We start from the raw sequence: 23,947 nt of genomic DNA, 5'->3' as shown, positions 1-23,947 counted from the left end.
AAAGTAATCTAATTGTGTAACTGTGTGTGAGAGGTTAAAATATCCTGATGACACACAAAAGTTAAATAATGAAATACTGAAGCACCACTGAAAGGAAACGGTAATGAGAAGTAAAATTAGAAAAATTTTCTGGTGATGGAAATACAGTATTTATTAGTAATGGAATGAACAACATTATTTAGCAGTTTATCTTACAGAATTAGATTTTATGATTTGGGAAGGGAGAGATGAATTTCTTTTGTCATTATTATTTTATATGAATGTCAATTTCTGAACTTGATTTGTTCCTTAAGGCCATTCATTATCTGAAATGTTCATAAACAGAAATTATTTTCCTCATAGGAACTAACGTAAAATGGATTAATCCATTCCTGTACCACAGACGATTACTTAATTTGAAATTTACAGCATACTTTGTGCACATATTTGTAACATAAAAAAGAGGGGAAATCATTAAATCTAAAACAAAAACAAAAGAAAGAGCAAATACTATAGTAAACAGATAACAGATAAAACAGACGAGAAATTTAATTTTTCCCATACCCATGATAAAAAGAGTACATGGCTTAAGTAATAAGTGATGAGAAAGGGATGTTATTGTTTGGATGAAATAAAAATAGCGAGTAACTATTTAACTTTTTTTTGTCTCTTAGTGCCATTCAGCTACGCCTGACATTTCTCACTCACTGACTTGTTATTGTCTATGTTTTAAGATGATTTTTAAGTGTACGATTGCATTGTCATTGATATTGCTTTGCTGCTCTTTTATCAAGGTGATATGATTATGTGGAACTTTGTACTTTACCCAATATTGCATCAATTTCATGACTCAAAGAACTAGGTTCATCTTCTCTTCCTTTCTCTTCCTCTATAGATAATTCTTCCACAATTACCCCTTTTGTTGCTTCCTCTGTAGTTGCTTAAATGTATTCTTATTGAATTCATTTTTACAATTGTCCTTTAATAACTTCTCCATGTCTTCATCATGAACTTAAGCTCATTGTTAACATAAGAGAAAACAATGAGCTCATTAAGCTCATTGTTTTCTCTTATGTTAACAATGAGCTCTTATGTTAACATTCACAGTTAAAAATAATCCTCAATGTCAAAGCCCTCAAATTCTCTGCCTGCAATACAATCTGGCCATAATTTCCTCCAGGTCGAATTTGTGATCCTTAAGTCACTTGCTGCCAGGATTTATTCATGAGAATTAAGCAATGGAAAACATCAAGATAATGGTTCTAGAAATACTTGAGTGTTAATCATAAATGAAAGGTTATCTTGAAACACATATGAACGTTGTTTGTTGCCAACTTGAGGGCTCACAGAGATACTGTTCATCATTCAAGATGTGTTTTGTTCAGATAATTGTTCATGAAGAGGCAATCATGATCCAAGATTCCACTGTATTTTTATTTATTAGGAAATGTATAAAAATTCAATTATATTAAGGCTTTCTACTTTTACAAACATCATCTAAGATCCTATTTTTTCTCACCATAGATTTTATACTCTGTATTATTCATTTTTAATCAAATACTACAGCTTTACTAGATTACATTCAAATAAAAGCAGGCAAATGCATTACCTTAATTTATAAAATAAAAAAATACCAAGATGTTTGGTCCATTATGGCAAATTTAGAACCACCAGTCTTTTATGCAACACTGAGTGAAATATTACATAAACAGATATTACTCTTTAACAATTAGTTTAACTTTCCATTCACAAGGCCAGTGTTTTGTCCATTACAAGAAAACATCTGCTAAATTACAGTGAAGTGAACTTCCAATTTGATGATCTAGAAATTCATGAACTATCTATTAATAGGAACTGTCTGTTAACAGATTCGTTAAGTTATGTTATTTGAGTATGTCAAAGCACATGAAGACTACCTGCCTGCAGGGAGGACTTTATAAGTGAAACTGGCTCATATTCATGTTACACATGGGGAAAAACAACAATGAAACCAAAGATTTTGCCAGGGCCGATCCCAGATCAATAACCAGTATTTGATAAAGAATCGACAGCCATACTTCCTCATATATTTTCCTCCCTCTTTTAACTAATTTTACAATTCAAAAAATGAGAGAAGATTATTTAATTTTCTAAGTACCTGGTTACAGTAAGAACATAAGAAATAAAAAGTAGTCATGGATAAACTACAGGTAACTATCACAATATAATTTTTTTAAAGAAACCTATATTCCAGTAAGAATACACAATTTGTGGATCTATTCACTTTGCTACCTCAGAATACTACAATTGCTATTAATCTTCTTGAACGATGCTTCAAAAGAGAACCAGCTATCACTATCAAAGCTAAAGGAATCAAGACCATAGAATCATACTTAGCGAATGGCTATGTTTGCACCTTCACAGGTGAATCTTCAGATGAGAATTTAATTAACTTTATTTTCCCAATCGGCAGCATAAAACAGGAAAAATTGCTTCAAATTTTACCTGCGAGCTCCTTGCCACACAAGATATTCTAAACATGGGTAAAAACTCTGAGAAAGCCAAAGTAATAATAATCTTCAGTGACTCGAGGACTGCCCTTTAGGCAATTCAGCAGGGTGTCTCAAGACAGACCCATGAAATACATATTGCCCTGGTCCCCATCAATAAACATTGTATAATGCAATGGATACCAGCCCACATCAGTAGACAGCAAAGAAGCTGTGAATGTTCTGGCCAGAGAAGCAAGACAATTAAATGAAGAATCTTATTGTCCCATATCATTTAATGGCATGAATAGGTAATTGCTAAGTCAAAACTAAGAAATCCAACCATCAAGCAGAAATTTCAGCTAGGCGAACTTAATACCGACAAAATTACTTCCAAAACTTTGGCAAAGAACTGGCCATTTCAAAGTGATGAAACTCTTACCAGCGAAAACAAGAACCTACACTTCGAAGAAACTGCACTGGAATCAGACCAGACTACATTTTCTCCTGCCCTGCCATCTTGGCTGCAATGAAGCAAATTAGTGATTGTTCCCAGAAAGGCCTCTATAAAGAAAACTGCCTTGAGATAGCTAATGCGGTCTGCACTGCCCATGGTACCATCTAACTGATTTCATGGACACAACAACAAACAAATAATATACAGCAATACTACCATTACATTACCTAATAAGATATCCTCATTTCTATTTACCTGTAAGTTAAAGGGTTTGTTTAATTATGGCAAAGCACATGAGGACCTAAGGAGAGGGAGGACTTTTTTAAGGGAAACTGGCTGATATCCAAGTAACACATGGGAAAAACTATAAAAATAACCATGCAACTAGTATGCATTTTATAACTTGAATTTTGCTTATTATTTTTTTGTCTCTGCTACTCCTTAGGCCTCAAATCATCCATAATAATTAGAAAAGATGAACGTGAAGCTGACGCCATGAAATTGTGCAGTGAATGTCATTTTGTGTATGCTTTTCTGTGATGGTAAATATTAAATATGGTATATTTACCAAAACAAAAAAAAATCAAGAATTTAGTTAAATTTTTTTAACAAATTAAAATGTAGATTAGGTGTAAATTGCATTAAATCTATTTAAAGATATTTCAGTATCTAATTAATATGTTTATTAAATGCTTATGATTTCAAAGTATTTTCCAGAAATTCTTATTATGAGCTTGTATACAATGTTCAGCAACCTTGATATCACTACCATTGTCAATGAATCAATTTTCCTGGCATCAAGACAGAAGGATGAAAAGGAAAATATTAAACTAAATATTCCATATTGTAACATATATGTAGTCACAGTTCAACAGATTAAGAATAATGAATAGCACAATAAAAAAAATACATAATTAATAATAATTCATAGGTACTTTTCAATTAACAAGACTCCACTTACACAAAATATAAATTTTAATGTGCAGTCTAACTCAAGACAGGAACGGCAACTCTAATATATACAGTCTCATGAAACTTATGGCTATTTTATTAAATCTAAAATGAACACAAATAAAGAAATTCACGAATAAGAATACACATTATTATTATAGTATAGTGGCTGTAATTGCAATTGACAGAATTATATTCATATGAACTCTTAACATTAGAAACATATAAACAGTACAGCTATCGGAAAAAGAATGCACAAGCTTTCAAAGCAGCATCTGCTCTACAAATCTTTCTTTTCCTGACATGATCTTTCACTGCAATACCATTGCAGTGCTCCAGTAAAATAAAAATATAATTTTATTTCATGGTTTTCTGGAGTCTAGCAATACAAATGCTACATCTGTCTTGAAAGAATTTAATCCTAATTCTTCATCATTTGCATAGCTACTTGTGAGATGAAATAATCAGTTTCCTACATTTAAAGCACAATTAACATTGGCTGAAGTGCTAGTTGTGTACCACTTTTCTGGTTAACTGAAAAGCAGTCAACTCATTAATTCATACAAAACAAGAAATAATAAAACTTAGGCATATTAACATGCAAAAAGAAGTAATAATATACCTTAATCTGGAGTACAAATGGTTTGTCAGATGGTAATACATTTTCACCAAGAGATATAATTCGAAAATGTGCTGAAAGATACACAGATTTTAAATTTTAATAAAATGAAATGAAGTTTTAAAAAAATTGTAAAAAAAAATATTAAAATTTACAAGTGAAATTAATTATGAATAAAATATTATATACTATTAAACGAATCACATATATTATACAAATACAGAAATTGCATGAAAGTGAAAGAATAAAGTAACTTTAGATTAATATTGATTTTAACTAAAAGTGTCTGGCAACTTGAAGGGTAAAATTACATAGGACCTTCTTCTTCTGGAACAAGAATGAGAGGGGAAAAATACTTCACTAGCATTTTTTTAAATATCTGATCCGTAATCAACATTACTGGTTTTCATGCTTTGGAATTCCAAATCGCATAACATCTGATCATGGTCAGCAATTTGATAGGCAACTTTCTCAAGCCTTGGGAAACATCTTGGTTTTCATACAAATAAAACTACAGCTGCATATCATCAGCAAGCAAATGGCTTGATTGAAAGACAGCACAGAAATTTAATAGCAAGCCTAAAATATCCCCTGCTGAAATCAAAGTCATGGCTGGAAGCATTACCTTTCATTCTTTTAGGCACAAGATGCACTGTCAAAGAAGACTTAAGTTGCTCATCAACAGGACTTGTATACAGATCCAACCTAGAATTACCAGGAGAATTCTTTTCAACAGTACCTTACCTCAAACATTCGGAATCTTCTGAAAACCTTCAGAGAATAATCAGAGATATGAAGTCAAGACCTACCACAACCCATGGAAATAGAAGTCATTGTTTCTAAACAACTTTCCAACTGTTCTCATGTATTCCAATATAACATCATCAACAATTCTTCACTACAACCTATATATCTTGGACCTTATCCCGTAAAAGCAAGAAAGGATAAATATTTCAATAATGAAATCCAGGGAAACTGGCAGACGTATGGAGTTCCCTAGTCACTTAAAAGATGATCTTCCGTAATTGCTGTTACTAAGAAACGGGTGTGTAGTGTCGCCTTTTTAATATAGCTTTGGTCACATTGATTTACATCATCATCACCAAGTTTTTGATTAAAGCAGAGTGGTAACCTTAAGCCACTGTGGAATCTAAGGAAAAATGATTGATTTTCTGTTTGTGAGATTTGATATGAATAAATGTAAATAAATATTAATCTTATCGGAATTAGAGAAGTGTTATTAGCATTTTCCTACATTTTAGACACTTAAAGGATGTATGATAATATATTTGCCAGTTGTACATTCCCTATTGCCTTAACTGGTCTACTGATCGAAGACGGCTAGTCACATAGCTTGTCTCCCTTAAACATTTTGCAACCTGTAAAATAGTTCTGTTTGAAAGATGCTGGCCTGCAAGGAAAAGTTGCCAATACAACCACGTAGCCAATCATGTCTTGCACTCATATTCACCGTAAAGTAGAGCCATCTCAAAATAATCCTTTTTTGAAAATTACTCCATGACCTTAAGATTCAACATACAACCCCAAAGAGACATTTTTATTATAGCTGTCTCAGATGAATAGATATGATGCTTCATACACTATTTGCATAATGAACAAACTTCACACGCCAAGCTCAAGTTGAGTTAAGTTGATGCACTTTGCACATGATTGTGCACGATCTGAGCAATCATGTTGCATCATCTGTCTACTTTGTTCGTAAAGGCAATCAGTACAAGAATGCACCCATGGGGTTTGAACCATAGTTCTCTCGACTGTGAACTACAAAATATACCACTGTGCCCCTATGCGGACTCGTTTCTCATCCGAAAAGTAAGCTTTTCTACTTTTGTTCAAGTTTCAAGACATCACAGTTTCAGAAATCATGACGAAACAAATGTGTCTTTTCAATGTTCTGTCTTTAACACCCATATCCTCAAGGTGTCTTTTCGTACTAAATCAATGATGCTCTACAACTTTGTAATTCACTTTTTTTTTTCCTACCACACAACGTTTTCAAGGTAAGAACAGTAACTCTGCCATTTCCAGTTAAGTGGCACTATAAATGGGCTCTTCTAGTAGTACACAGCCACTTTATTATACCTAGACACCACTTTTATGGCTATAGTTGCAGCCGTTTAGCAGTTAAACAAGTGGTACTAAGCTTTAGTGGGTACTCTGTATAAAAATTGTAATTATAAATAAACAATAAAATTTTGAAATGCTTTTGAGACCCAATAATTTTATACAATTCTCTACTGAGTCATAACCCATATTTTGAAAGGTATCAATCTAAACAGCTTGTGAATACTCATTTTATTCAGTTCCAATCACCAAAGAATATATTTTATTAAAACCGTTAAGACACAATCTTTTATAATTAAATAATAAAATATTTTGACATATCTGCACAATGGGGAAAAAAGTTATTCAATTATTTGATTTTAAAAAATAAGGAATTGGTAAAGTCTTTAAATATCAAAACATTTGTAATGCCAACAGTCTCATTTATAATTTATTACAGCATAGTACAGTCAAAAGTCGTTAATTCGGACACCCATAATCCGGAATGATCTATAATCCAGACCTCAAAGCTACAAACTTTCTGGGCATGCGTCCCGTTGACGCATGCGCGTAAGACTTTTACGGCTGCAAATATGCGTGTGCACATGCGCAAAATACGTTTATGCATGCGCGTTTAATGTATAATGGACGGTATAAGCTAAGCTAAAATTATCTAATTCAGTTAATGTTGCAGATTGCGTTGTTCCTTAATCTTCAAATTGGATCCGGCTTCTTATTTTTTGCAGACTGTTAGAGCAACTTTATAAAAGTAAGCTTGAACTTTCGATTATGTCAAATAGAATTTTTGATATATATTTACTAATATGTAAAGGATCTACAAAGCAAAAGTATGTTTCGAACATAACAAAAGTGGAATTGCTGTAAAAAATGACCTAACTATTCCGAAATCTGTTTATCAATTTCACGCTGCTCTGCGGCGGGGGGGGGGGACGCTGTGGCACGCAATGAATTGGAAGCTGATCTGTCAGCACTATCCTTATCTTCAGGGCAGATGTTTTCAATGCGGCGGCGCAATGAATTGGAAGTTGATCTGTCAGCACTATCCTTATCTTCAGGGCAGATGTTTTCATTTTATTTGGCTTATAATTCCTTACTAAATGTAGTATTTCATCTCGATGTATTCCGTCTTTGATATGATTTAAATCAAATTCCTCGTCATTATAATTCGCTTCCTATAGTGAAGAAAGTGACACAGAGGTTATTGAAAACGAAAAAATTTCGATTGACAAATTAGTCGATATTCTCAACACAGCAATTAGAGGCCTTGAACAGCAGAACTTTGTAACTAAACAAGAAATTATGTCTGTTTAATAGAATTAAAGAGAAAGTATTATCACATGAAATGAAGCAACTTAAACAAATTACATTGAAAGAAATGTTTAATAAAGTAAACAAATAAATATTACGCTTTTTTTTTTTTTTTTTTTTTTTTTTTTTGTGTAAATTTTGATACCCTTTAGATCATAATTGTTCTTTATTTCATAAATTACGGTTTCATATTTTTAATTTTATAATTTCTGCATGCCATCTTACCAGATTTAAACTGATGATCTATAATCCGGAAAAATCAATAATCTGGAATCGCCGAAGTCCCGACGAGTCCGGATTAAGGACTTTTGACTGTATTATTCTTTTCCAGTTGAGGTGCAATTAAAAAATCTCCATTATAGTTTCTTAAAATAATTATATACTTCTGTGCTATTTATTTATACATACATTAAAAAATTAGAAGATTTTTTTTTTTAATTTATATTGATTCCAAGATCATCCTGAACAAATTCAGATACAATGCATTTACATATACAAATATATTTTTAGGGGGAAAAAACTTGCCTCTGTCTCTTGGAGTGTAAATAGGTTTATCCGTTTGAATAAAAACATATCCTCCATTAAAGTTTACAGGCAGCAGAATTTCTTTGTGAAACAATTCACAGTGAGCAGTTAGAGAGACTATATTCTCAGAATGTGTATCTCTCAAAAATGATGGTGGAAAATCTCTTGGATTCAGGTGAATTTTAAATGTGCTTGGATGTCCTAAAAATGAAATAATAGAATGATTCCATATATAATTTTTCTTGTATAAAAATTTTATATAAAACATGTAATTTAATATTATGTGAAATTCATCATTAGACATCACCTATTTCTTTTTTTTTAAATATGAAAAAAAATTAACTTTCATTTCTTTTTTGTTTAGAAAACCATTTTCTATACTACTGACCTGTCATAGAGACAGCTAAAAATATAGTACCTGAGCTTGCAAGTAGCAGTATTAATGACAGCCAAAAACTGTCACCCTAAGTTAGTAACTTAATCACGGGGAGAAAAAATTATATATTTAAATCAGTTAATTATAAATGTGTATTGCAATATAAAGAAATGCTTTTAATTTAAAATAAAATGTATTCTAAAGCATTTCTTTGTATTAATTAATTTTTTCCATGAAAATAGCATGAAAAGTTAGGACTCGCTCTTTCTTCTGAAACAGTAGAGTAAGCTTTCTGAGCATCAAGGCTTTCTGCATCTGTTCATTAAGATCTGTGTTTCAACACAGCATTTAGTAACTTGATTTGTACAATTAGTTATATTTCACTCTTTTTTCCTCATGTTTTTCTATTCACTTAGGTCATTAAAGAACAATAAGAAAAATTTGTTAAATATATATATATGTCATAATTTCGAAGCACAGTCACAATGGCTAAGTGGCACAGTGAAAAGAAGGAGTTGATACTAAACTAGATTTAGCCAATTAACATCTTTATCTGCAGATTTGCAGGCACACTAAAATAATTCCTTGTAGACAATATACTCGTTAATCACAGCAATTATGAAAATTTCTTATATGCACAGGTAAAAAGATGTGACGGCATTTCAGGCAGGGAAGCATAAGCGGCGCAGAGTTTTTTGCATGGAAGAAGTCAGGGAAAAAGGGAAATGCAGTGCTCGTGACTCAGTATTTATACTTTATAGGTGCAGAAAGTATTCTGAGCTATGATTGGTCAATATCAGTTTTCGTTAGCTTTTTCAAGCAGTAATATGTAATTTGGAAGGATCTCGAATTTCGGAGAACATATGAATTTCGGGGGGAGAGCACCAAATTTAAAATGTTAATTTTGAGGTCGCCAAATTTTTTTTTTTTTTTTTAAACAGTTATCTTATTTTGTTATATCTTACATATTCCTTCCTTCAAAAGAGAGATTGGGTGAGCAAGGTGAAAGAAAAAGCATTAGAGCAGCAAAATGTGAAAGATATAATTTTGAAATTACAAAACATAATATTAATTTTTAAACAAAAATGTCATAGAAGTTTGACTGATATTTTGACTCAATTTGACATTTCACTGAAAGTCGTAAAATTTTGAATTCAATAACAATTTTAAACACTATAGTCTTTTAAAACAATTGCACATTTTTAGAGTCCTCAAGTTGTTAAAATATCCAATGAAAATTTTGTAAAGTTCTTGATGAAAATAGTACCGCAAAGTAAACACTCTAATTTTTTCACAAAGGAAATGTTCAAATAAAAGTCTTTCCAATTTTTGTTGATGAAAATATTTCCATTATAGTATAGATTGATCTGCAAACTTTGATGTGGAAGTATAATACACAATTTATGATAAATTAAATTTCTTCTTCTTATTGTAGATTCACATATTTAATACAGCAGAAAATTCGATGTAAAAACAATGATATAATGAAATACTGAATAAAACAAGAGTACTTTGACAATTAATTTGGCAAGTTCTCTCCAATAAAATCAGAGTACAATCTTGCTGATGTGTGTTGGGAGTGCTTAAGTACAATATATTGAAAAACCTCCATTCCTTAGAAAAGGTAATTGGTTTTTGACATAGTATAATTTTCAAAGTTTTTTGTTTTCTTTCAAAAATCTTTCATATTAGTTAATATTAATACAACATTATACAAAATTAAGACTGAAATTGAAGACAAATAACTTGTATAATCAAGTTATAATCTTGTAAATTTTGCAAAAATATAATTAAATTTACCCTACAATGAGAAAGAAAAAGAAAAAAATGTTGCTCTCTTTTTGTTTTTTGAATTAAAATTGCCTGATTTTATTTCTAAAAATCTCCATAATTATATTTTAGGGAAGATGTTTTAAAATATAAAAATTTTGTATACATCATTCATAAATACAACAAATCTCAAACTTTTCTCTATTATTAAGACATTTAAAATCTACTTATCCTTTACTAAATCTAAAGACCCCAGAACTTTTTCTAAATACTAATATATCTATTATATTGGCTTATCTAATTGAGCCAACTGGTGTTTATTCTTCACCAGTGGCCAAAAGATTTGCCAAATTGGCAGTTACTGTAGAAAATGCCTCCATTCCTTGGACAGAGGTGACTGGACCTTTTTCGAACTGCTACCATTCCCTTATAAAAATTAAAAACACACTCTATTATATGAAAAAATAAAAATACTGAGATTAAAAAAAAAACGTTTTTTATAAGGTTAGAGCTTTTAACGTTTATCCCTTATAAAAATTAAAAACACACTCTGTTATATGAAAAAATAAAAATACTTAGATTAAAAAAAAAACGTTTTTCATAAGGTTAGAGCTTTTAACGTTTATCTAGAAAATATTAAAGAAATACCTACAATTTAAAATTTTCAAACAATAATTTCATTCTTAAAATATAGCAAAAATTCAAAAATATAAATTTAAAGAAATTTAAACAATAGTACAAAAATATTACTCCTACTATTAGGAACCTTCATAAGTAAAACTGTCAAGTTCTTTAACTAATTTTTTATCAAATTCAATAATTGTTTTTTTCCTATTCAGAAATGCAAAACTACATTTTAAATAAATCGTAAAATTTTTAAATTATTATCTTTCATCTTAAAATGATTTAAAATATTACCATCAATAAATCATAAAACAAAGTCTTATAAATGCAAAGCCATTTTAAAACATAATTTCTTCAATTAAAACATTGGAACTTAATACCACTTCAGTACCACATTTGATAACTTTTGATAATATTCCATCCTTTGAATGAAAAAAGCACTGAAATTTCTGAAGAATTTGCCAAATAAAGCACAAAAGATTACTTTGTATTTCATATTACACTGATAGGGGTTGTTGAATTAGCACTCTGGATGTTTAACTTTCTTTTTATGCAATGAAAATATTAAGAATATTGCAAACGAGGGAACTACTCTGATATGCACCCTCAAGTCACCAAATTTCTCGCCAAATACGCTGCCATATTACTATCTAAATTTTTTGTCTACATTTTGAACTTTTAGCCTAAATTGTCTCCAAAAATGCGGTTTTCGCACATGCAAAAACTACGTTTTGAACACACAATTTAGCTAAAAATCCGAAACAAAAACAAAAAATTTAGATAGCAAAAACGTAAAGTTTCTAATCAAAAATATTTGACATGAATCCATGTACACAGCGACATGTTTTAACTTAAGACACAATAACACGCCGAATAAATACTAATTCAGAAGTCAAACAACAAAAATCAGCGTTAATTTACAAAATTTTCACAGGACTAGTTTCGATGGTTTTACCGAACCATCATCTAATTTTGTAAATTAACGCTGATTTTTGTTGTTTGACTTCTGAATTAGTACGTTTTAACTTAAAAAAACATCTACGAATTGCACAATGTAGGCAACGAACGAATCTACAAACTACGCACACCTCGCTTTAATAAATTAACATAACAACAATAAATTTCAAAGAATACCATGTACACAGCATCCTGTTTAAACTTTAAAAAAAATTCTACGAATTGCACAATTTAGGCAAGGAAGGAATCTACGATCTACGCACTCCTCGCTTTAATAAAATAACATAACAACAATAAATTTCAAATAATACCATGTACACAGCGTTCTGTTTCAACTTAAAAAGACATCTACAAATTGTACAGTCTAGACACTAAACAACAAAATAAACTAAAATAAATTTCAAACAATTTAAAAAAACAACAATAATGACAGAAATTCATACTAAAGAACCAATGAACATAACATTCTACAAAATAAGAACAAGGATAAAATAAAATGCACTTACCATGAATTAATGCGCTTTCGAATAGCAGAAATATAAATTTCATACCGCCTTTAACATGCCGCCACGTAATCACTATCGTATTTACATGACAGCCAGACACACTATCCAGAAAATTTATACTATGGTTCACAAATAAATAAAATCACAAATCCCTACTTCTATCATGCACTGCCATTAAAAATAATCTCCCAGACCCTCTTTCCACACTTCCAAATACCCACTACCCTTCAACAGGATAGCCACAATCATATTTCCTTTTGCCGAACTTCAATTCAAGAACTGCCATTTTATCTTTCCCTCCCATCTTCTCAGACACAGAGGCGAACCAACGAGCTCCAGCGAAAGATTTTTCAACGTCAACAGGGTTGCCATAGAACACGCAATTGCGCCAAAAAGCCAGTGCTGAACACGTATCGCCACATTTGGTGAAATTAGGGTGTATATTAGAGTTGTACCCAAAAGAGCAAGAATCGTTAAGCCTATTTCACTCATCACATGACATGATTCAAAACACTTTTAGATTTTGAACTTTTGAGATAGCAGATTTATCCATTTCACGTCGTGTAATGGGCAAAAAAAAGTAAACACAACACTCACTCCTACGATTCAAAGCATTTTAGAATTCAGTATTAAATAATTTTTTAATTTATTGTTTTCACAATCACTTGATACTTTGCAATGAAACATACTGGGGTTGCGGCAGCAGGTAGATACCCTACCGACTTTTTACTTATGTCATAATTTTAAAGCACAGTCGTGATGGCTGAGTGGCACAGCGAGGAGTTGATACCAAACTAGATTTAACCAATTAACATCTTTATTTGCAGATTTGCCGGCACACTAAAATAAGTCCTTGTAGACAATTCATTCTTTAATCATAGCAATTATGAAAATTTCTTGTATGCACAGGTAAAGACATCATTTCAGGAAGGGAAGAATAAGTGGCGCAGAGTTGTTTGCATGGCAGAAGTCAGGAAAAAAGGGAAGCGTAGTGCTCATGACTCAGTGTTTATATAGGTATTGACTCAGTATTTATATAAGTGCAGAAAGTATTCTAAGCTATGATGGTCAATATTAGTTTCAGTTACCTTTTTCAAGCAGCGTTATGTAATTTGAAATGATCTCGAATTTCGGAGAACAGATGAATTTAGGGGGAAGAACACCAAATTTAGAATGTTAATTTTGAGGTTGTCAATTATTTTTTAAAACAGCCTTTATCTTACATATATATATTATATATAGCTAATTTATTTCTAAACCAATAAAAGGCGAAACATGTTGGATGACTACTAGTTAAAGGAATTTGTAAATATTGTAATTAGTGCAGTTATTGTATATATAATGTAAAAATAATTTTTATGACATTTTTTTTATTGCTGTTACTAACAAAATGGGCCTATTCCAAATTTCTCAGCCTCCTTAGCAACTCTTGAGCAGTGAAGATCTCTTTTACTCCTTTTCAATAAGACAATTAGCCAGAAATTAATTAATTTCTTTTGTTTGATTAGTTTTATACTAAATTTTACCAGAATTCTTTTCTGCTCAACGATTTTCGGCTATAACACACGTCATTTCTTTTCCCCATATTCTAAAAATAGCATCCAACACGTCCCTACCTATGCTTTCTCTCTCTTTCCCTCTAATCTCCATCCCTGTTTGAATTCCAGATTGCATTCTGAGTAAGAAGACCGTAACGGATATTTTAACAGTTATAGAGCTAGCAAAGACGTAAGTTAATTAAATTCATTTTCTGGCCTTTAATGTATATTATGTAAATTGTATTTTATCATTTTAGACTTATGAGAAAATATTTGTACATTTGTTCTTCCTTGTTTAATTGTTTTAACAAGTTTGCATTCTTTTAATATGATCAAAAGCAAAAGTGTCGGGAGGTGGCAATTTTCTCAAATAAGAAAATTATACTCGATCTTAATCAAGAATTATACATTCTGATTTGAAGATTGTATTTAAAGATTTGCAGACACACCAATTTCTTACTGATTTTTAATGAATACTATGAATAATTTTAACTCAGTTTTCCTAAATAGCTTTTCTTGTCTTGATTCTTACTCAAGAAAAAGATGAAACACTTTTGCTTCTATTAATTATTATTAATTCATCAGAAGTTAGTTTGTTCCCCTTGAAAAGTCAACTAATTTCGGGTCAATGATGATAATTACTTAGACTATTGGTTATATTTTTGCTTATAATTATTTCATTTTATAATTACCTCTGAAATTTTAATAATTCCATTTTAAATATGCTTATGACTTAATTCAGTTTACAGAATTCTAAGTACTGTTTTCAAAGGGAATAATATATTAAATAATCTACTACAAAATAAATTACTATACATATATATAAATATTATGAGACAATTAGTATTGCTTTTCATTCTATCCCTTGCAGCTTAAGCACAAGATTTTTCAATTAAATGCTTCTCATTTTCTTTTCATACTTTAAATATATATGTGCCTAGCATTAATAAATCTTCTGATCGAAGTAAGGCAGTCATGTCACTTACAGGGTTAATTCTATTTAGCAGTAAGTAAAATCATTTGGTAGTTTAATGTATTCTTCATTTCTAAGTTTAGTGAAACTATTTTGTGTCTGATTAACATACATAAGAAGCAATAAACAATGAAATAATGTTATTTTAAACCCAATAATTTACTGGAAACATTTTCTGATTTTTTCTGAAGGCAAATACTGGTGTACTTTTTATAAAAGAGTACTTATTACAAAAGAGGGAAGAGGATTTTTCTTACTTCTCATATTTTTGAAGTCCTTAAAATATCCTTCACTTTTCAAGAATATAATTGTTTAAAAATCATTATTATTGACAGAAAGGTTTTTCTCTCATCGTTTTCCTCTCAAGGTTTTTCCCAGATCCCGCTAAAAAGTTTTAAAACATTTGTTCTTGTCAATGTAAACAACTATTTAACAACACAAACAACTGATTATCTATTTTCCTCTCATAAAATTGAAATTTTTAGGTACTTTTCCATTTTAACTTTCTTTTGGACTCAAATGATGTTTAAAATGTGCTTGATACTTAAAATACAAGTAACAGCCTTTCTAAAATTTAGCTGATCATTTCACTCATAAAAGTGTCAGAAAAACTTAAAATTTGACAATAGCTCACGATATAAACACCAAATAAAAAATTTAAAAAAAAAAATAAAATAAAGAGAGAATGTGAGAGATAAAGATATAAAGTTTAAATAATTAATACATAAACATACATTTAAAATTTCACTTCAATGCACTCTTAATATGTTATTTATTTCATTAGCAGTACAACAAGAAAAGAAATATGTCTTGCACATATTAATAGAATAGTTTAACTTTACCCTACCTGGCCTAACATCTATCTGTTTCTGTGTTATGTTTTTTATTTTTCCTGGGTGATCTTGGATGTAAATATTGACCAAAGCTCCTCTGTCACCATCTATAGCAATTCCTATTACTTCATCTGAATCCACTCTTAAAGAATTTGGTGCAATTATGTAAAATGGCCTAAATATACAACAAAAAAATGATCAAATTTTTTAAATTTCCAAAAGTCATTTCTTTTATTTCAAAACTCCATTGAAAACCCAAAAAACTTAATATAGAAAAATTTGTTTTTCCGTCAGAAATATTAATATTGAAAAGAATATGATGCTAGGATCCTCTACAAGCAACACAGGCATTTTATTTTATTGCAGAAAGCAATATTTAATCGCACAACCACATTTAACATTCAAATATAATAGTTTAGCTAGTGGAGTAAGACTTAGCTGCAATGAGAGATAAAAAAGTTCAGAAAATTTATATGACTTCAAATCATTCAAGAAATTCAGAATTACTTCTAATTTCAGTCAATAAACTATCTTCAAAATTCATGGTAAGTAAGATAATTATAATGATGGACACATATAATTACAGCTACATACCCGTAGACAAGATTTTAAATTTACCGCCTTACTCGTTATCACTCTTTTAATATTTCGCAACAGGATGGAGGTAAAAACAAAAACAGTGGCCTTTCCTTTCTTCAGGGCTTGACTTTTCTAGTCTGAGAGTCAGGACAGATCATGTTATTTTTAAGTTCGAGGTACCGTCCTAGTAAAGGATGTGACTTGTGTCATAATATGTCCCTGAATGCCTTTATATAAATGTGTGAATTGTAGATCCCCATTGGGAAGGATTAAGTAAAATATAATATACAGTTAAAAGACACAATTTAGCATGTAAAGAAGTGGCGCTCTCTATGTGTAGTAAGATGAAATAAATGCAATGTAGAGATAAAGTAACTTCTTGAGTAAAAATGAGATTTTTGATTAAATAAGTAATATCAGAGCTTAAATTGCATCGGACACCGGCTCCGGTACTTCTTAGTTTTGGGGATATATTCTAATTCTGATCGGAACACACCGGAGCCTTAAATAAGTAATATCAGAGCTTAAATTGCACTGGAAGCCAGCTCCGACACTTCTTAGTTTTGGGGATATATTCTAATTCTAGTCGGAGCGCACCGGCACTTTTTTATGTAACGGAACAATTATTTTAGTAGAAATTTTACCTAGAAAATTTCATTTTTAGCAATAAAATTATATAAAAAAATCGCTTATTAAATTTTAATTTATCCCTTTACATTTTATTTAATTACTTTAATCTTTAATAAATAATAATAAATTGTGAATTACAAGCTAACTAATAATTTAAAATATTAATTATGAATATCAATTAAATAATTATTAATTAATTTGATACTCATTAACTATTTAATATTTTAATTATTTATGATTTAATAGTCGTTTCGTTTATTTACTCTTGTTCCTCTTTCGTGATGGTCTTTCATAGGACTCCGGCACGTTTAGAAATTAGCCCTGAGTGATATAGAATATATACAATAATTTATATTACCAACGAACTTTCTAATGAACAGTACGAAGTCTCTTGTAAGGCTAATCGATTAGAAAATCGCAGTTGCCTTTGCAGAGCCTGACTAAGGGAGGGGCATACGGGCGGTTGCCTCGGGCCCCCACATCACACAAGGGCCCCAAAATCGAATACAAAGTTTATTATTATAAAAATATTAGTATCTCCAAAAAAAAAGTTCACTTGTTCATTACTAAAGAAGTGAATTAGAGTGGGGCCCCAAAAATGTTTTTGCCCCGCGCCCTAGTTAGGCTAAGTCAGACCCTGTGCCTATGTTTTGTATAAGCACAGATTTGCGTTTTGATTTATGATAAAATCTTTTGATCAATAGTAGTAATTTTCAGATCTCTGTGTAGCACCGAGTTTCATATAAACCAAGATCCTCCCAGCATAATACGGATAGCTTTGTTCTGAAGCCTTTGTAGATTCTCTCCATTTGAACGTGCAGCGGCTGCTCAGATAAGCGATATATAAAGTATAATTGGTCTGATCATTTATTTGGTGCTAATATTTAAAATAGTGGGTTTTTAGAATGGAATAAATACTCATCAGAGCTTGCATAGCTTTGCAAATGAATTTTGAAATTAATTTACTATCGAGTGTGATTCCCAGATATTTGACATAATCTTCTCGAGGGACTATTTGGCCGTTCAAATATAACTGATCATGAATGGATCTTCTAATGGTTCTTCTGAAGATGATATGAGTACTTTTTTGTGAGTTGATGTTTATTTTCCATTTAATGAACCAAGGATTAAATGAGATGTATGGCATCTTGTAGTTTGTTGCGAGTATGTTGAGGATTTATTGATGTAGGGGAAAATGCAGTGTCATCTGCATATTGTGCTTTTCAGTTCAAGGAATTATAGGTTCATATAAATGATGAAGAGATAGAGCGCTAAAATTTCACCTTGGAGGACACCAGCAGAGATGTTTCTATAATAGGAATAAGAGTCGTGAATTTTCTTGTGCTCTTTGCCACGAGGAATTTCGTGGGCTTGGGCTGACTATACGTTAGACAAGTGAGCATTAGTCAACAACAACAACAAAGTCGTGAATTTTGACTTAAAAGGTTCTGTCCTGAAGGTAGCTGTTAATAAGAACGGATAAGGTTCGGAGAACAGCCTTAACACCAAAACGGGGAGAAACAGCTTATTATGGTAGACCACGTTATGGTTGTCATCCGATGACGTACTTCCTTTGACAGCATCATACTTTTTCCCTACTAAGGGATTATCCGTAGCAGCAGATCGGGATACGTATTCGGAAAATGTTTGCTTTTTGCTTATGAAGCAAAGAGTATTGAATTAGAAATAGCACATAATTGAATAAAATATAAAATATTGACCTGTAATAATTGCACCTGTAAATATTAATGCTTTATTTTCTGTTTTCATTTATTTAATGCTTTATTTTCTGTTTTCATTTATTTAATTCTTTATTTTTTGTTTTCATTTGCTTTGTTATGCTTCCCTGTACTCATCGATGTCAAACATGGCTTATTCTATAAATTTTTAGTATTTATTTTATGTGCATTGATTGCAAGTAATCTATAAACATTTTCTTGTACTTTCTTTCTTGCAATGTGTGCTTTCATATCGTAGTGCAATAAAAGGTCGCCGCTTTTTCGGATGGCCCAAACTGTCCTTTTACTATCGATAGGCAGCTTTTTTCCACCGATAATGAAATGGCCGTTGTTTATCGATTACGAAGGTTTTAATGTTTGGATTCGTGTATAAACTTTGTCAGAAGGAAAATTAATATCGCGAAACCTTGCAATTTAAAGGAATACTTTGCAGACACGAAGTAGAAACTGTTAAAAAAATTTGCTTATTATTATAGAAAATCATAACCATTCGATGATAAGAGTATGTTACAAAGTATGTTATATATCATACGAGTTATGAAAGTAAATGTAAAGATAATGTATGTATGTATGTGAAGTAAATAAAATCCTCTAGAACGCAAACACTTTATTTGGTTATCTAGTTGAAAGTTTGGCCATTTTGTTCTTAAGTATTTATCAACATAAATTTTTATTAATTTTATTGCCTAAGATCTGGTTGATGTTTCCAGATCTGGTCCAAGTTAAAAAAAGAAAAAAAATGTTTATAGACGTTCATATTCATTAATTTTGTTGCATAACGTGTAATAGAACTCTGATTTTTATTTGGTTTCATTGACAGCTATTTCATGCTTTTTTTTTTAAATAGCTGATGCTTTACAAAACCTTCCATACTATATTAAACATTAAACAGGGTATACTATGATAGATTTGAAAATTTTTATTGTTTCTTCAGAAACTCAACAATTGCCTCAATGACTACTGTATTTTTCATCCTGTCTTATTGTATAAATGCAGTCTGTTGATTTGAAATATAATAATTTAACAGTCAGTGTGTAAAGAAAATCCATTCTTTAGTTATATAACGAGCAACGTTTTTCAAAATAATCTTATAATTAAAACAGGTTTTCTGAAGTGTATTTATTTCTTTAGTAATGTATAAGTCAATGCTACTTAGCTTGTATAATATTACATTACTGTCTATTTTGACTGGTACCAGTAGGCTAGCAGATAAGATAGCTGAACATTGGATGTTTGATCCAGGTACAAATATTGGTGAATGGGATAGTTGATTTTCCTGTTTTTCCTTATGCATTATGTGAATACAAGTCAATTTCTCATAGAAATACCTTCTCAAAGGCATCCTTTACCTAAGGTACATAGCTCTTACTGTAGTTATCTTGTTTTGTGTAACTTAGCATAGCCGTCAAAACCTTAATAATTTTAATACAAAATAACAAAAAAATTTTTTTGCTACCATATTACCATAACAAATTTCACAGGATGCACCAAACTGTGTCAACCATGTGTATGTGCATATAACAATTCTTCATAGATAGCAGAATGGTTTTAACTTTCAAATTTACCATTTTAGGTAAACAGTTCTAATTTAATTATAAAAATTATCTTTATTAAATCTAAAAATTGGACTTCTTAACACACTAAAAATTGGACTAAAATTCACACTAATATTATTGCAATATATTCCCGTATTAAGCTTTCCATTTTTAATCATTGAAGTTATTTTAAGGTTATTTAACTTTGTTACAAATTCCATATTTTAATACTAGAAACGTTTAAATATTTATTCTGTTTTCCACCTGATGTACTTTGGCATACATTTAATTTCTAATACACATTTAATTAATAAATTAATAATTATGAGCGTCAGCAGAATTTTCATAATTAACAAAAAATAAATAAAAAATAAACTCCCTTATATTCATATTCTGGGATTTTCAGTTCCCTTTTAATCCATTCCTTTTTCCATATTGTTGCACTGTACTCAAGTTTTTATGTATGTAGAATTTATATACTTTGTATTGTATTTATGCCAGTTTATATTTAAATGATAATTTTTACAAATTCTTGCATTACAACTCTAGTTAACAGAAGATGTTTCTAACACCTTGGCAAATTATGGGCAAAGCTTAATCTTCAGCACGTAACTTATTTTCCAACCAAGTTTAAGGCTGAATTATTTGTAAAATTAATTACTTGAAATTATTTGTTAACAAAGATGGTCTCTAAATCACGCTAATAATATTTCTAACTGTTGTAATTTATAATGCAACGAGTTCATGTGATTTATAATATAATTCATTTATAATTTTTTCAGCAGTATTGAAATAGCAGATACTGATAATGATATACATTTAGATTACAATGATTTAGATTGCCATTGCCTTCTTCACTCATGCTTTTATGCTACATTCCTAATATTTTTCATAATGGCATACAGGTAAGTTTAACTCATTCACCAAACATGTAAATCTCTAATTCAGCCCACTTCTGTTCTTACGTGTGCAGTATCTTCTATTTTCTTTAATATATTGTTAAGCATTATTTCAAAAGGTCTTGTGGAAAAGTCACTAAACATTGGTAGTTCGACCCGAGTTTCTAGTCCCAGTGATCCTCCGGCTCTTTCTTTTTTTGTACTTATTTACTGTATAAAAATGTAGCGTAAAAATTTCAGTTCATGAAGTAAAAATACTTTTTTAATTTATTCTTTAAAAATATTGCAAAAATTTTCACCTTTACCTTAGCATATCTTTTTACAAATCCCTCTAATAAGAAAAAATAAGGAAAGAAATTAACTTAGTTTCGGTGATTGATACCTCGGTGCAAATTATATGTAACATTTTTCCAAAAGCATAGAGTTTAATAAATTAAGGATTATTTCTCCATCTAATTTTCTTAACATGTTTATACCAGAATTTTCTTTTCACACTGTAGCGCTTAACTTTATGAGTTTTCTATAATCATTCAATTTCTCTAGCCATGGCAACTTTGCATACCTTCTGACAAGTAGTTATATTTTTAACCACTGTATTTTAATTCCTGTTGACTATCAGTACATTATTCACTTGTTTCAGAAGTTCAACTTTTATTTTATACGCAAATCTACGTAAAATAGCATTAAAACTTCAGTTAGGCGGAGTTCCTGATCGATTGCTTGTTTTAGATTGAATGAAATTAAGCTTAATGTTACTGTTAATTAGCTTGTTATTAATTTAATTGTATGTTTCTAACTAATTATATGTTCAGATATTTCCAAGTATATTACACAAACTTTTGCATTCTAATTTTTAGTTTTTGGTTAAAAAAAAATAAGCTTTTATTTATTGAGAGGCCTGATTGATTATATTAATTTGCAGTACTGTTTATCTAATTCTTTTCTTCTATATAAATTTTAGAAAAACTTCTTAGCATAATAATTTAAATTTATTTACAATTTATACGTCAGTGATCCAAACGCATAGTAATGTTGTTATAATAGATTTCATGCTAAGCTTTTTTTTAAATTTAACTATTAATTTCTGCAAACATTTACATGATTGCTTTAATTAACGAAAAATATTTCTACCACACTTTAACACACTTTGATATGGAATAATTTTTTACGCTCTATTAAATTTTACAGTCTAGTTCAGACAGCTTGACTATTTTTTTTTTTTTTTTTCTTTGAGAACATACAGACTCCCCGTGCACCACATATGTACAACACGGGGCTTACAGAAGTAAGTTAACTAGAACATTAAAGGTTACATGTATAAATAAACATTAAAAATTACATGCCTAAATAAAGCGAACAAAAGCAGAGAACAGCAGTCTGGACTTCACGAAAACAGATAAGTTCACTGGCCAAGTCACTCCGAACATTTTCAAATCGTTCTGTAAGCATAATCTAGGGCCATCAAATGTAGGGGACGAGAAAATCAAATGTTCCACATCCTGAGGAACTCTTTTTGAACATTCACATAAATTGTTTGATCGTAGATTAAAGCGAAACAGATAACTTGCAAATTTACCGTGACCAGATAAAAACTGAGCCACTTTAAAATTTAACGAGAGGAAAGACTCGGAATTCAGTCTATGGTAAATAGAAGGAAGGAACTTTTTGGTGACTTCAGCATTACAAGATGAAATGTATTCCTCATTCCACATAGCTAAAAGCTTTTTATAATGAAAGGACTTCCAATAACTCTTTGGAATGCTAATGTTGATATCAATGGGTAAATTTAAGGCATCTTTAGCTAAGAAATCAGCTCTTTCATTTCCGTAGAAACCATGATGAGCACGCACATAAGCAAAGCAGATATCAATACCTCTTAATTCTAAGTGAACTAACAGTTACTAGGCTTTCGATAACTAATTTATCGCAGCTGGTAATACTGTTCAAAAGTTGAAGAGAAGAAAGAGAATCAGAACAAATAAGGTACTTTGAGGATGTTGTCCCATGATCCTGGATCCATTTGACGGCAAGATAAATGCACAGAAGTTCTGCTTGAAAAACTGTACATTCATTTCGTATACGGTGTCTAAGAAAACAAATCTCGGAATGGCCTTCAAAAAGAACAAATGCAAGGCCAACCTTGTTGTTCATCTTGCTGCCATCTGTAAAGAAAACCATATGAAAACTTATTTCAGCAGTTTCTTTATAATCGCAGAAGTTTATGGGTTCTAAAGAAGCGGGATGAGGAAGATCAGTGAAGGGGACAATTCCATTAATACAGTCTTCCGAAGCATGAGTTGCCAATGACTCAACAATATTATTCTTATATGCAATTTCAAAATCAATAGGCGGAACTCCTGCAAGAACAAAAGTAGCCTCATAGCTTAAGGTTCTATAACCACTAATAATACGAAGAAGAATTCTCCGTTGAATCTTTCTTAAATTTCTTTTTTAACCTTCTTGGCAAGAACATGTCCCCAAGCACGACAGCCGTACGAAATGAAAGGTACAATACACTGCTTATACATGAGTTTCTTAACATCGTAGCTTACTCCAAAAGTATTTTTGGCAATTCGGTGAAAGCCATTAATAATTT

At 30.7% G+C, this 23,947-nt stretch overlaps 1 protein-coding gene across 1 annotated transcript in view; it reads right to left on the bottom strand.

The window, feature by feature from the left end:
• LOC118194875 (A.superbus venom factor 1-like) overlaps positions 1-23,947 on the bottom strand; it is a 325,092-nt gene that overhangs the window by 275,772 nt on the left and 25,373 nt on the right. Inside the window, exons 2-4 of the mRNA XM_085813226.1 lie at positions 15,984-16,144; positions 8,393-8,593; positions 4,478-4,548 (exon numbers count right to left, since the gene is read on the bottom strand). Of these exons, the coding sequence (XP_085669352.1) occupies positions 4,478-4,548; positions 8,393-8,593; positions 15,984-16,144 (433 nt within the window). The remainder of the gene's footprint in view (positions 1-4,477; positions 4,549-8,392; positions 8,594-15,983; positions 16,145-23,947) is intronic.

The sequence above is a fragment of the Stegodyphus dumicola genome, chromosome 3 (assembly GCF_044657685.1).
Source record: "Stegodyphus dumicola isolate Sdum_Otavi_A_Nest chromosome 3, ASM4465768v1".
Taxonomy (NCBI): Eukaryota; Metazoa; Arthropoda; class Arachnida; order Araneae; family Eresidae; genus Stegodyphus; species Stegodyphus dumicola.
This window is presented reverse-complemented; position numbering and strand designations above follow the sequence as displayed.